Here is a 13,613-nt window from a genome sequence, read left to right as displayed (position 1 = left end):
CAAACAGGCTTGGGGGGGGGGGGGGGATGCGCACACCCAAACAGGCCCAGGAGGGAGGTGAATTAGGGAACAAATGGGTAATTGTTAGCATAAACTATTGTAGCTAGCAACTCCGATAGCATAGATGCTGTTGCAAGCATAATAGAATGTTTGGCAAAGACACTGTAACCCTATTGTTAGCAGAAGTTACAGAAGTTGGGTAGATAACAGAAACTTAAATGTATACACTCAGCGACCATATGGTTGAAACCAGCCTTGCGGTCTGAAGCTCAGCCAACTCAGCATTCTGGGCCAAAGGTGAAGGTACGTGGTGAAGAAGACTCTGAATCTTCCTCCAAAAGACCCCAACAGACGACCACCAGATGGCAGTACACGTGCGCCAGGAGGAGGGAGCCTATGATAATAGGTTCCTGGAAATAATTAAAATATCCCTGCCTTTTCTCAGAACTAGTTGTACTAACCCAGCCTATGGTAATGAATGTATACACTGCAGAACCATATAAGGGACAGTTAATGCAACATATGGTGTGCAAGCTAGGAGGAGCTACTTGCACCCGGCGCCATAATAAACATACCTGCTTTATAACTCTTTTGAGTTGTGAAGTTTGATTCCGCACGCCAGAGGTGTGCACACACCCAAATAGGACAGGTGAGGGTCGCGCACCCCCAAACAGGCCCGGGAGTGGGGCATGCGCACACCCAAACAGGATGGGTTGGGGAGGGCGCATGCACCCCCAAAAAGGCCCGGGAGCAGGGGGGCACACGCACCCAAACAGGCACCTCTTGCTCCGCAGCACAAGAGGAGGCAAAGGCACCAGCTTCTCCTGTCTGTGGCGAGGAGGCCACAGCAGCACAGGCTGAGCCAGGCACCTGCCCCGCACAGCCCCACAACCTACACTGTGGCTCTGCAGGACACAGCCCAGTGCATCATGAGTGAGGTCCTGCGCAAGGCTGCGGCTGTGATCCAGGGACCTGGCCAGCAGCCGGCAGGACAGTGGGACCTGGCACAAAGCATGGACGTGGTGATGGCAGCAAGAACACCTGCAGCACCACATCTGCCTGGACCCAGGCAGCCCCAACCCGCACCTAGTGCCCAGGCATGGCCTCCCCTGGTCCCAGCAGAAAGCCCTTCCCCTCAGTGCCATCCACACCCTTGCTAGCACAGTCCAGGCTGCGGGACTGCCCTTGCTGCCCAGGCACACTGCCCACCTTGGCCTCCAGGGCCTTTCCCGCAGCCACTGCTGCTCTCCAGCCACCCAGCCCCAACCCCACCTCCTGTGGGGCATCCCAGGCCAGTGCTTGGTGCTTGCCTCTGCTCAGTCCCACAGCCAGGGGCAATCCCAGAGGGCCTCAAGCCTGTCTGGCACCATTGGCCCCGGGGAGAGCCCAGCTGGCTCTTCCCCAGCCCCTGCTCCTCCAGCATGTCCCTGGGAACAATGTCTGGGAGCATCTGTGCCAACGCTTTCCTGGGGACAGAGCAGCCTGGAGGTTCTCCCACTGCTCCTCCTTGCCTTTCTGGAAGATGGCTCTGACAGTTGCTCAGATCACCAGGAATCTCCCCAGATCAGCAGGCCCTTCCGGAGAGCAGAGTGTGCCTTTCGCGCTGGCCTGGCCCGGCTCCCCCCAGCCCTGGGATGCTCCCCAGCCAGTCACACAGCCATTTGGTAAACGGTTTAATTAATATACTGAAAGGACCACTGCCGGCCCAAGCTGGAGTTCAGCCGCTGCTCTGCTTGGCTGCCAGTCTCTTGTCTCTCTCTTCAGCGATGGTCAGGCGGATGCCCTTTCCACGGGGCAGGGAGATCCACGGCTTGTTGCCCTGCAGCAAGGGAGAAGCAGCCACCTCACATCATGAAACCTGGACAGGGGCAGAGCTCTCCCTCTCGGGGGGAAAAGCAGCAAAAGCCAGCCCCTGCCCATGCTGGGGCACGTACACATGGCTGTGCCATTGGCCCAGCAGAAGCCCCTTAGGAAGGTGCCAAAGGTGTACAGGCCTACATCTGCCTCTTTCGGTCATGTCCACGAAGAATGCACTTCAGCCAAAATTGAACCACCACCCCTTTCCAACCTGGACAAAAGAGCCCATCAGGGATGGTGAGACAGCAGAGGCATTGCGGGGGGAGGGCACTCTCTGTCAGAGCAGCTGCCCAGGTCACATCAAGAACTGAGCACAGAGCACTGCTCAGCCCCCAACTCTCAGAAGGTTTAAAAAACCACAGGGATGCTTCTTGAAAACGTTCCCATTCCTAAATTTATGGATGCTTCCCCTTCCTAGAGCGGTCAGCCTGGAACAGGCAGAACCACAGGGAGTGGAGCCAGAACTGATGCCAGCACTGGAGCTTCACTGTGTGGGAAGGCAGCTGCCTACAGAAGACACCAATGCCTCTTTGCTTCAGCCAGCAGCCCGCAACCACAGGAGAGAACCCACCCGCCTTGTGTCCGCACAGGCTTACTTTGCCAATAACGAAGATGTTGGAGAGCCTGGTGGCAAAGCTATTGCCATTGGCATCCTTCACGTGAACCACGTCAAATGACCCAGGGTGTCTCTCCCGGTTGGTGATCACCCCAATACGGCCCAAGTTTGCACCGCCGGTCACCATGCACAGGTTACCTGGGGTGAAGGAAGACAGGTGTGACAAGAGCTGGCACAAGGTGCTGTGGTGAAGCCCTTCTGTTTGGACTCTTTGAGGAGCACCACTGGAGAAGGGCAGAGACAGAGCCACACTGGCCCAGAGAGCGACCACTGGTGCACCTGGTGACACCTATGTCCCACAGGAACCTTGGCACACCTCGAGGAGCCAAACAGCTCTCTGGCCCCAAGGCCCGTACCAAACATTCCCCACCACCTGCTCAATTGTGTCAGCACCAAGGAGGCATTCCCGTACCACTTGTCCTGGCACTGCTCATGGCTCTGCAACCGAAACCTTCTCCCACAACAAAGAGCCAGGAATCTCCCCACAGCTGCCCAGAGCTTTCCACTCACAGCCCTGCAAGACCCAGGCCCAACCAACCTCTCCACCAGCTCACTGCTTCTTCCTGGTGCCTGCTTGCTCTCGGAATTGCTTCAAGTCCCTATGCCAAATGCCTTCCACTGCCAGCACATGGGATGAATCCCTCCTCCAGCTCCAAGTGGAGATGCCCCAGGGAACAACCCCTTTCCCAAGGCTGCCACCACTGCCTCTCTACTTTAGAGCAAAGATGCGTGGCATTTGTATTTAGCTTCCACACTGCTCTCGACGGTGGGGAAGAGTACAGCGTTTTACAGGGAATGCAAGACCTACCTGTGTCAAACTTGATGAAATCTGTGATCTTGCCTGTCTCCAGGTCAATCTGGACCGTATCATTCACCTTGATGAGGGGGTCCGGATAGCGGATGGTGCGGGCATCATGGGTGACCAGATGAGGGATTCCTTTGGTGCCCACAAAGATCTTCCTCACCTTGCACAGCTTGTACTGCAAACAAAACGCAACACTGCTCAGCTGAGGCAGCGAACAGCACCATGGACCAGGGGACCCTTGTCGCCCAGAGAGCCACCAGCCACAGCAGGCCTCAGACCCCAAGCAAAACACCCAGACGCTCCAGGGCTTGCAACAGGAGCCGAGGCAGTGACTTGCCCAGCTCACTGCCCCAACAATGCCTCTCGTAGGGCTGCCGCGCAGCTGCACTACAGCCCCACTGGAAAACACCTGCGCTTCAGGAACAGCTGCCCACCCCAGGCTTCGGCCTCCCCACAAACACTAGCTGCATTTTCCCAGGAAAGCCTACGCCAGGGCGGTTTCCTCATTTTGCCCTAAAGCCCATGGACACACAGCAGAGGCAGTGGCCGTCTTTCTTCAGGACCCAAAAGAAATCTGTACCCCTCCTCCGGGGCACCCTGTTTTCTCTCCTGCCTTTTACCCCCGACTCCTTCACAGCCACTTTGGGACTCACAGGTCAACACAGAGCGGTAGCCAGAGATAAAAAAGCATATCACAGGGGGGCGAAGAGGCCCCAAACGCACACCACAGTCGGCTACAGCACAGCCAGCTCTTCTCTCAGCATCACTGCATGCCTGCACAGCCTGCCCTTAGGAAGGACATGCAAAGGAGAGCACAGACTCGCAACTCAGGCATGCCAACATGCTTGGGTTAAGGAAACATGTCCGGGAGTCGCTTCCGCACAGTTTGTAAACACTTCCATAACAGACTCAGGAAGGACTTCAAGGGTTTTGCGCCACAGGCAGTACCATGTTTCTGATCTCTGTTAGCTTGTGGAGCCCTATGCTGAGGCTCATCACACCACAGCAGAGCCATCCCCACCCCAAAGCTCCCTGTGAAGATAACCCAGCCCATGCCAACAGCGGTCATTTCAAGCATCAGTCAATGCACCTGTAGTCATCTGTGAGTTGCTCTCACGTCACCAGATTTCCCCCTGCCAAAGGCTTCGTACCCCAACCCTGAAGGCCCTGATCTTCTCAAAGGTGTCATGGACTCAGGTCTCAGGGAAGAGAGCCAACAGCTCCCGTTCAGGAGATGCCAAAGAGGAAACACAGCCCCAACCAAACCCAACTGGGCCCACGCTTATGCCAAGCTGAAGCTTCTCACCTTGGCCTCTTCAGCTGTGATGCGGTGAACAGCAAACCGGCCCTTGGTATCGTACACCAAGCGGAAATGCTCACCCGTCTTCTCGATACTGATGACATCTGATTTCAGAGAGGGAAATAAAATAGCAGCTGTTATCAGCTATGTTACCCAACACTGTAACTCAGCACAAAGCTCATGTTTAGAAAGAACTAGGGATTGCTGAACAATGCTTCAGGTGTGAACGATGAGGTTGGTATCTCCTCTTGACCACAGGCTCACATCTTTTACTGTGATACAGTGCAAATTAGCAAAAACTGCCAAAGGCATATGCAATCAGGCAGTTATAGGCTACAAATATCTAGCTTTGGTATTCATTGCAGTGCACAACTCCAAACTAAATAACAACTGCTTATACTTATGTTTTCTTCAACTCCACCAGGAAAGCATCTTTCCCTCAAAATCGTGCCAGCCTCACAAGACATCCCACGCCAGTGCAGCAGAGCTGCCTGAGGTACCTGCCCCAGCCCTCCCCACTCACCCATGAAGCCTGCAGGGTAAGTGATATCTGTGCGGACTTTGCCATCTATCTTGATGAACCTCTGCATGCAGATCTTCTTGACCTCGTCTCCTGTCAGGGCATACTTCAGCCTGTTCCGCAGGAAGATGATGAGCGGAAGGCACTCCCTCAGCTTGTGAGGGCCTGTCGATGGACGGGGTGCCTGCAAACAGAAGCTTTCTGCTGGGTGCTCAAGCACAAAAGCAGCATCGACTATCCTCAGAGGAAGAATGCTACTGCCCCAACGGCTCTCACAGCAGCACCCAAGGACAGTTGCATGGAGCCTAACTGCTAAGCAGACAGTGATAGGCTGCAGATATCTTTTCTTCGTATTCACAGTGCCTTTCCCCCCAAGTCTTGCCAGCCTCACAAAACACTGCCCCCAACCCAGTACAACCATCTACTGTCTCACTCCAATGAAGGAAAAACACAACAAGCAGCAGGTTAAAAGAGAGCAACCAACTGCCCCACTGCCATATCCCTTGCAAACAGAGTAAACACGAAAGCTGTTCACAAAGCCCCTAACCGCAAGCACCCCCTTCTCCCCTGCACTGCCCCAGCTCACCGCCACCCCCCGAGCACCCCCTCGGTGAGACTGCGAAGCCGCCTGGGCCCGCAGAAGGCGGGAAAGGCCGCTGCCGCGAGCAGTCTGGGCCCGGCCCCGGCCCCATCCCCAACCCCGGCCCCATCCCCAGCCCTGTCCCGCACTCACGAAGACGCCCGTCAGTTTGTCCAGCATCCAGTGCTTGGGCGCAGCCACGCGCTTCAGGTGCTTCTTGGGACCGCGGGCCTACGGGACGGGACGGGACGGGACGCGTTACGGGCCGCCGCCAGGCCCGGCCCCCCAGCTGTCTTTCCCCGGCCCCCCCCGGGCTCCCGCCCCACCCCGGCCCTGGCGGCGGGCTCCCTCCCGCGCCCCTCGACGCGGCGAGAGCGGCGGCAGCCCACGGCGAGCGGTGGATGGCAGCGGATGGCGGCGGGGAACAGCCGCACCGCGCACTCACCATGGCTGCGCTCCGCCGGGAAAGGGCCGCCGCTTCCGGGCCTCCTCTGATATCCGCGGGCGCGGCAGCGGCGGCGCGGGGCGCCCCCTGCCGGCCCGGAGGTCCAGCGCCAACCCGTGCCAGGGCAGACGGTGTGCGTGTGCCCCCCACGCGGGACAGGCTCGGCGCTCCCCGCGGTGCCCTGCTGACGTGCTGCCCACGGGAGGTGAGGGGGGCTCTGGGCAGCCACCACCAGCGAGGTGGAGTGCCCCATCCCCTCCCTGCTGCAAGCGGCCTCGACGAGGGCACCCCGCTTCCGGCAGCGGGCGGCTCTGTTGTGGGGAGGGTGACCGGATCCCTCCCGGCCCTCGCCGGTGCCATGGGACAGCCCCCCACGTTGTGCCCCTGCGGTTTGGGAGAGGGTGTGAGGGTGTCGGGGGTGGCACATCCCCCTCCACTCCGGGGCGGGGGGGCTCGGAGACTCCGGGTACTCCGGCTGCCCCGGGAGCCGAGCCGGAGGGGACACGCGTGCCGGGCCACCGCCCTCCCCTCGCCCACGGCCACTCCCGGGGTGGAGCTGGGACCCCACGCAGCACCCCGAACCCGACTCCGGCCCCGAGCGCCCGCTCCCGAAGGCAGCTCGGGGGCCAGCGGTCCCCGGCTGGGCTCCCCGGGGAGGCTGGCGTGTCCCCCCCGGGGTACCGGGGTCCCCGGGGCACCCCAGGCAGCCGAGTGGAGCGGTCCCGCACCGGGCGGCCCCCAGCGGGTCCCCGCAGCATCGCTCCCGCAGCGGGGCGCGGGCGGGACAGAGGTCCCATTCTCGGGGGTAACACGATGGGGACATCGCGCAGGCGGCACCCCTGGCGCCACCGTAAAGCCGGGTAGAGGCACGGGAGCTGCGGCGGGCAGATCCTCCTCCCGCCCCGGGCCGCTTCCCACGGGATCCCCCGCGGAGATGGGACCCCCTTGTCGTCCCCCCCCAGCCCCAGCGCTGAGCTGGACAGGGAAAGGGGCACAGCCGGGGGGACAACGGTCCTTCCAGATTTTATTAGACAGCAGCTTGAGACCCCCGCCTGCCTGGCCCAGCGAGGCGGCTCCGCGTTGGGGGCGGGCACCGCGGCCCCAACGCCTCCTCCAGCCCCGAGGGCGACCCCGTCCCACCCTCGGCCGGGCTCCGAGCGCTCCCTGCGATCCCGCCCCGCCCGCAGCGCCAGCCCTCGCCCCCCGTGGGACAGCCGGGGCGCTCCCCGCGCCCAGCGGCATCGGACCGCGGGTCCCCGGTGGGATGGGGCGACGCGGGAGCCCCCCGCCCCAGCCGCCCTCCAGCCTCAGCAGCCGGCCGGCAGGTCCGCGGGGAAGTCGAACTCGTGGTGGCCGAGCCAGAGCTCCGGCAGCTCGTCTGCCCTGTCGAGGCCAAGCTCCAGCACCAGCGCCCCGAGCACCTCCTCGTCCACCGGGTCCGAGTCGATGATGCCGGGGCCGGCGACCGGGGGGGGGTGGCTCCCCACGCCCCGTGGCTGTGTCCCCAAGCCCCAGCCGGGCGGCGAGCCGGGCTCCTGGGGGCGCCGGAGTCCCCACGCGGCGCGGCGCTGGCTGTTGAGCTTCTGGAGGTGCATGCTGGCCAGGAGGTGGGGACCCGCCTGCAGGGCCAAAGGGGCGGCGGGGGCCGGCGGAGCCCCCCCCGTGGCGGCCGGCATGTCCCCGGCCCCGGAGGGGTAGCGCAGGGTCGCCGCCACCTCGCGGTCCTTCGTGCCCCGGTGGGGACACCGTAGCGAGCTCATCTCCTCCGGGGCCTGCGGGGACACGGCGGCGCTCAGCGGGGCGCGGGCTGCCCCCCCCCCTCGGGCGGATGCGGTCCGGCGGGGTCCCCAGTCGGGGGGGGGAGGCTGGAGTGGAGCGGGGCTGGGAGTGGCGCCCCGGCTTCCCCCGCGCTTACCTGGGCGGCCCCGCTCCCCGCTCGGCTCCGCTCCCCGCACGGCCCGGGCAGCCGCCGCTGCCGCCGGATTTATAGCGGCCCCGGTGCGGCCGGGCCGCGGGGAAAGGCGAAGCGCAGCGGGACCAGCGGGCGGACGGGGCGGGCTGGGAGGGATGGGATGGAATAGGACGGGACGGGACGGCCCCCGGGGGCGGCACCGGCACCGGCACCGCCTGCCCCTCCAGTTCCCGGCCGGACCCCCGTGCCCTCCCCTTCCAGGCTGGGTCCCCCCGTGTCCTCCCCGTTCAGGCTGGGACCCACCATGTCACCCCATCCAGGCTGGTACCTCCCATGCTTTCCCATCCAGTCTGGACACCCCCAACTCCCCCATGTTCTCCCGCCTGCCTCCCAACCTCTTGGGTGTCCTCCCCCCCCTCGTCCAGGCTGGGACCCCCCATGCCTCCCCCATCCAGGCTGGGACACACTTGTAACACCCACCCAGGGTGGGGGACAAGAAGGGGGTTCAGTTGGTGCCAGGGCTGGCGAGGGTGACATGGGCTGGTGCCTTCAGCCGTCTGGAGAAGGATTTGGGTGTGAGGGTGTCTGTTGAGGGGGCACTGGGGGTTCCCCCAAGCCTTTGTCTCACCTTTTGCACTTTTCTTGCTTTGCACCGAGCTGAGCTCCAATTGTCTCTCCGCATTCGGGGATGTGGATGGAGATGGCGGAGGGGGTGCTTTACCCCGTGCCTCAGTTTCCCCAGCTGTCTGTGTGTGGGTGTCGTGGTTTAACCTCAGCTGGCAACTGAGCACCACACACCAGCTCATTCACTCCCCCCCCCCACACCCGGTGGGATGGGGGAGAGAATCGGAAGAGTAAAAGTGAGAAAACTTGTGGGTTGAGATAAAAACAGTTTAATAATTGAAATAAAGTAAAATACTACTACTACTACTACTAGTAATAAGAAGAATATACAAAGCAAGTGATGCACAATGCAAGTGCTCACCACCCACCGACCGATGCCCAGCCAGTCCCTGAGCAGCGGCGCCCCCCCGGCCAGCTTTCCCCAGTTTATGTACTGAGCATGACGTCACATGGGGGTGGTTACAGCAATGGAAGCGGAGCAATTAGCAGCACGGAGGCAAACCCATCTGGGCTGCCACATTGTAGCAAGATATTGCTGCCTGGGTAGAGAACCTGGTTGTAAAAGTCCGTCACGTAGATGCTCACGTACCCAAAAGTCGGGCCACTGAAGAACATCAAAACAACCAGCAGGTGGATCAGGCTGCTGAGGTTGAAGTGGCTCAGGTGGATCTGGACTGGCAACATAAGGGTGAATTATTTCTAGCTCGGTGGGCCCATGACACCTCAGGCCATCAAGGAAGAGATGCAACATACAGATGGGCTCGTGATCGAGGGGTAGACTTGACCATGGACACTATTGCGCAGGTTATCCATGAATGTGAAACATGTGCTGCGATCAAGCAAGCCAAGTGGTTAAAGCCCCTCTGGTATGGAGGACGATGGTTGAAATATAAATATGGGGTGGCCTGGCAGATTGATTATATCACACTCCCACAAACCTGCGAAGGCAAGCGCCATGTGCTTACAATGGTGGAGGCAACCACCGGATGGCTGGAAACATATCCCGTGCCCCATGCCACTGCCCGGAACACTATCTTGGGTCTTGAAAAGCAAGTCCTATGGCAACAGGGCACCCCAGAAAGAATTGAGTCAGACAATGGGACTCATTTCCGAAAGAACCTCATAGACACCTGGGCCAAAAAGCATGGCATTGAGTGGGTATATCACATCCCCCTATCATGCACCAGCCTCTGGGAAAATTGAACGATACAATGGACTGTTAAAGAGTTAAAGACTGTTATTATTATTGCACTGAGAGCAATGGGTGGCAGGACATTCAAACATTGGGATACACATTTAGCAAAGGCCACCTGGTTAGTCAACATGAGGGGATCTGCCAATCAAGCTGGCCCTGCCCAGTCAAAACTTTTTCATACTGTACATGGGAATAAAGTCCCTGTAGTGCACATAAAAAATACGCTGGGGAAGACAGTCTGGGTTATTCCTGCCTCGGGCAAAGGCAAACCCATCCGTGGATTTGCTTTTGCTCAAGGACCTGGGTGCACTTGGTGGATAATGCGGAAAGATGGGGAAGTCCGATGTGTACCTCAAGGGGATTTGATTTTGGGTGAGAATAGCCAATGATTTGAACTATATGATGTTAACTGCTACATAATATTATATGCCATACCAATGATATTACAATAAGAATCACCCAGATTAATGAAGAATGAACTTCGATGAAACCAAGCAAAGCACAGTGATGATGGAACCAGAACTGACTTCAACATGAAACAATCCAACACCGCATACCATCTCCATCTTTCCTGCCCTGAAAGATTATTATGACAGATGGAGCCCAAAGTCATGGACTAAATGAACTCAACAAACATTTTAGAGGGATGGCCCATAGACTAAGGGAATTATATCTGTGTGTATATATGTCAAAAAACAGGAAAAGGGGTGGTGATCAATGGAAATGTATTGGAAAGACGGGGACCTGGGCATGATGTAGATGGTATAGAATAAGGGGTGGAAAATTAACTCCATCCCAGCTGAAAACAGGACAGTGGGCAACCTGCCTGGTTTAGGGTGCCATATCCTTACAGTCCCATCCTCAGGTGCAGCTCTCCCTGCACCTCACCTAAACCCCATTTAGTGCCACAATGTTTGATACTTGGGCGGTTTCCTATTGTTTATTTGTTTTCCCAGTTGTGTTCCTGAAGCAGCTCCCGCAGCTCACAGGCCATCTGTGCCTGGTGCAGGGATAGAGCACATGGGGCACCGAGGTGGGTCGGAGGGGGCAGCTGGCCAGCTTCTCTGCTCTCTCATACCCCACTTTTCTCCTTGCTAAATGATCCCCAGGGCTGACATCTCCCCTGGGCACTGAAAGCCTTTGCTGTGCCGGTGGCAGTGCCAGCCTCCTGCCAGTGGTCACCACACGAGGCCGGCCCCCCCCCACCTCACCGCAGCAGGTGCCGGGGGGACATGGGGGAAAGCAGGGAGGGGGTCAGGAGTCAATCAGTGGGGACATGGGAGCCACGTCCAGCTGAACTCCCTCCACACTGGATTTCCTGTTGTTTGGATCAGCAGTGAAAAACAAGAGATCAAAACAAAGCCAGGCCAGGCTGGGAGTCCCTTTGTCTTGCTATTTATTCCAGCGTAATCTAATTAAAGCAACAGGAAATATGCTTTCCCACAGTGACTGGACATCTTTAAAAAGAAACAGCACAAATAAAAGCTCCACAGGCCAGGTGAAGGAGGGGACAAGGGCAGCAGAGGCCAGGCTCCACCACCGAAGGCACCAGGAGGGATCTGCCCAAGATATCTGTGTACCTTGTCCCTTTGCTGAGATGCCTCACTGAGATGGTGAGTGGCAGCTCTCATAGGGCGCTGGGGCATCTGGAGGTTCATCTGAGGTCTCCTGGGACAGGAGCTGCCACCCTGCCCTGCATCTCCCTCAACACTCTGGGGAGCACCCCTGGGGTCTGACCCCTCCGCACAGGATTTCAGGAGCCCACCCATCGCTCTGGGGGGGTGTGTCTGTGCTGCCTTACATGATGGGGCTGGAAGGGACAGTCACAAGTGCAACTGCAGATCTTTACTTTCCAGCGCTGGCTGGACCTCTGCTGAACACATAAAGTGCTGTGGAAAAGAGCACAGGCAAGGCAGGGTGGGCGCAGGAAGAAAGGAAAGGGCTGGAGGAGTATTTCAAATACTTTATTTAAAAAAAAATCCCAGTTAAAAACACAATGGCCATGCCTTTCTGTGGATGAGAGGCACAGCCTGTGCCCCGTGCCCCAGCTGGCCCTCGGCACCGCTCCCTGGGTGGCCAGCTCAGAGGCCGTGCTCCTGCCAGGAAGGTAATGTGGTGCTGGGCTCCAGCTGGGGAGGGTTCACAGCTCTGAGCAGCCCCTCTCTTAAAAAAACATTTAAAACCAGTTGTGAGAATAAACTCTGTGGTGTTAAAAAAGGAAAGAGAAAGGAGCAAGGGAAGCTCTGCCGGCACTGGAAGGCTGTGGCTGGAGGCCCCACACTCCTGCCTGGGGAGAGCCATGGTGCTTGTGGTGCGCAGCAGCTTTTCTTCTTTAAAGAGAAAAAAATCAACCAACCAACATTAATTTCTTCCAAATTTCCCCCGCAGCTACAAATTTCACCAGCTGCTAACATAAACACGTCGTCTTCCCCACGGGAAATGCTCTTGCGGAAACCTGAGCCTTCCTTCTCCGCTAAACAACATGCTTCAGATTCCCTGCAAATAAAAGGAGGCAGAAAAGGATATTTCCACTGATATTTAGCCTGACAGAGTGGCCTGGCCAGGGGCAGGGGTGCCACCCCTACACGTGATGGACCGGGCAGTGATACAGGAATCTCAGCCTCAGCGCAGACCCCAGTCCCTGCTGGCCCCTCGCTCCCTTTGCAGAGGCTGCTGCCCTCCTCCGAGCCAGACTTGGGGAACTACCAAAGGGAGACCCTGCCACCGCTTCCGCTATGCATTTCTCCTGCAGGCTGATCACTGGTTCAGGATTCATGGGCCAGCACCGGAGGGACACATGCTCACTCCCTGCTGCCTTGTCCTTCCTCTGGGCTGGATGCGCTGCCAGGAGTGCGAAGCATAGATCCCTCCCTTCCAGCTCTGGAATAATGCTGTTCCTCCTCCCCTCCTGGACAGGTCAAGGGGGGATGTCCCCTCCCTAGGATTGGCCTGTGCTTGGGAATGGACACCCCAGGGCATCCATGGCCATCGCATCTCCCACCCATCTCCTCCTACTCTGCTTCTAACACCAACACATCACAACATGCACAGAAAGCGAAAAGGGCTGCTGAGCCCTGTCTTGCTGCCCCCAGCTCCTCCTGGGGACAGGGACAAGACAGATGGGCAAGGGCATCAAACGAGGCTGGCAGGAGCTGGCAGGGCTCACCGACCCGCCTGCCCTGGACTCCAACAGCTTTCAGTCTCCTGCCTGGCTAGAGGACTGTCCCAGCTCCTGAGGAAATGCATAGAGATCAGATGGGGAACCATCTTCCTTTGCCCTCAGGCAAGCCCCAGCCCTGCATGCAGCTCTGAGAAGAGCAAGGCAGCTCTGGCTCTGCCCCAAGGGCCGATGGAGGGATGCTAGTGCTGTGGGAGCCGGCCTCAGGGATGCTACACACGCTCCTGCCAAAGGCAGACCAGGATCTCTTGGTAGGCCTGAAATAAAAAAAGAGTAGCTGGGGCTTTGCGGGACCCCGAGCAAAGCACTTGGCAGCCAACCCTCAATTCTGGAGCAGCTAAGCGTGCTGAAGAGAGCCTGCAGGCTGGGCTGGCAGTCCCTGTCCTCTCCCTGCCGCCTGCCCATCCACAATTTCCCTTTAGACATCGTGGTTCACATCCTAAGCAGATGATAAAGGCTTTTCCTGCGTGCTGGGGGACTGGATACTCCGCACTTACACTAACTGCCCTGCATGGCAGCTGGGGCTGGGGTTGCTGGAGCAGGTGGGAATGGAAAGCCCAGCAGCTGCCAGCACAGCCAAG

The 13,613-nt window shown here is 58.8% G+C and overlaps 3 protein-coding genes across 10 annotated transcripts in view; all 3 read right to left on the bottom strand.

The window, feature by feature from the left end:
• Nucleotides 1-1,660: 1,660 nt before the first annotated feature.
• RPS4X (ribosomal protein S4 X-linked) lies at nt 1,661-6,165 on the bottom strand. Its single transcript, XM_076347602.1, has 7 exons — nt 6,124-6,165; nt 5,832-5,909; nt 5,102-5,282; nt 4,585-4,682; nt 3,282-3,453; nt 2,454-2,611; nt 1,661-1,819 (listed from the first exon to the last, which is right to left on the bottom strand). Exons 1-7 carry the CDS (start codon nt 6,124-6,126, stop codon nt 1,718-1,720), a joined length of 792 nt encoding a protein of 263 aa, XP_076203717.1. The 5' UTR covers nt 6,127-6,165; the 3' UTR covers nt 1,661-1,717.
• Nucleotides 6,166-7,430: 1,265 nt separating this feature from the next.
• Nucleotides 7,431-8,085, bottom strand: CITED1 (Cbp/p300 interacting transactivator with Glu/Asp rich carboxy-terminal domain 1). The gene is made up of 2 exons (XM_076347692.1): nt 8,039-8,085; nt 7,431-7,895 (listed from the first exon to the last, which is right to left on the bottom strand). Exon 2 carries the CDS (start codon nt 7,881-7,883, stop codon nt 7,431-7,433), a length of 453 nt encoding a protein of 150 aa, XP_076203807.1. The 5' UTR covers nt 7,884-7,895; nt 8,039-8,085.
• Nucleotides 8,086-8,920: 835 nt separating this feature from the next.
• Nucleotides 8,921-13,613, bottom strand: part of HDAC8 (histone deacetylase 8) — a 44,806-nt gene continuing 40,113 nt past the window's right edge. For 4 of the 8 annotated variants that reach the window (XM_076347591.1, XM_076347595.1, XM_076347593.1 and 1 more), the window contains one exon: nt 8,921-9,328. In XM_076347591.1, the coding sequence (XP_076203706.1) occupies nt 9,105-9,328 (224 nt within the window). In that variant the 3' untranslated portion in view covers nt 8,921-9,104. The other 4 variants (XM_076347592.1, XM_076347597.1, XM_076347598.1 and 1 more) reach the window with 4 other exon arrangements.

Source organism: Aptenodytes patagonicus, chromosome 9, assembly GCF_965638725.1.
Source record: "Aptenodytes patagonicus chromosome 9, bAptPat1.pri.cur, whole genome shotgun sequence".
Taxonomy (NCBI): domain Eukaryota; kingdom Metazoa; phylum Chordata; class Aves; order Sphenisciformes; family Spheniscidae; genus Aptenodytes; species Aptenodytes patagonicus.
This window is presented reverse-complemented; position numbering and strand designations above follow the sequence as displayed.

Bases quoted from the DNA above. Each gene is read 5' to 3' on its own strand.
- RPS4X (XM_076347602.1), bottom strand. The intron at 4,683-5,101 runs GTGAGTGGGGAG...CTCTGAAATCAG, and splicing joins TTACCCTGCAGGCTTCATGG to ATGTCATCAGTATCGAGAAG. The intron at 3,454-4,584 runs GTGAGAAGCTTC...TTTTGTTTGCAG, and splicing joins TCACAGCTGAAGAGGCCAAG to TACAAGCTGTGCAAGGTGAG.
- CITED1 (XM_076347692.1), bottom strand. From the start codon at position 7,883: ATGAGCTCGCTACGGTGTCCCCACCGGGGCACGAAGGACCGCGAGGTG.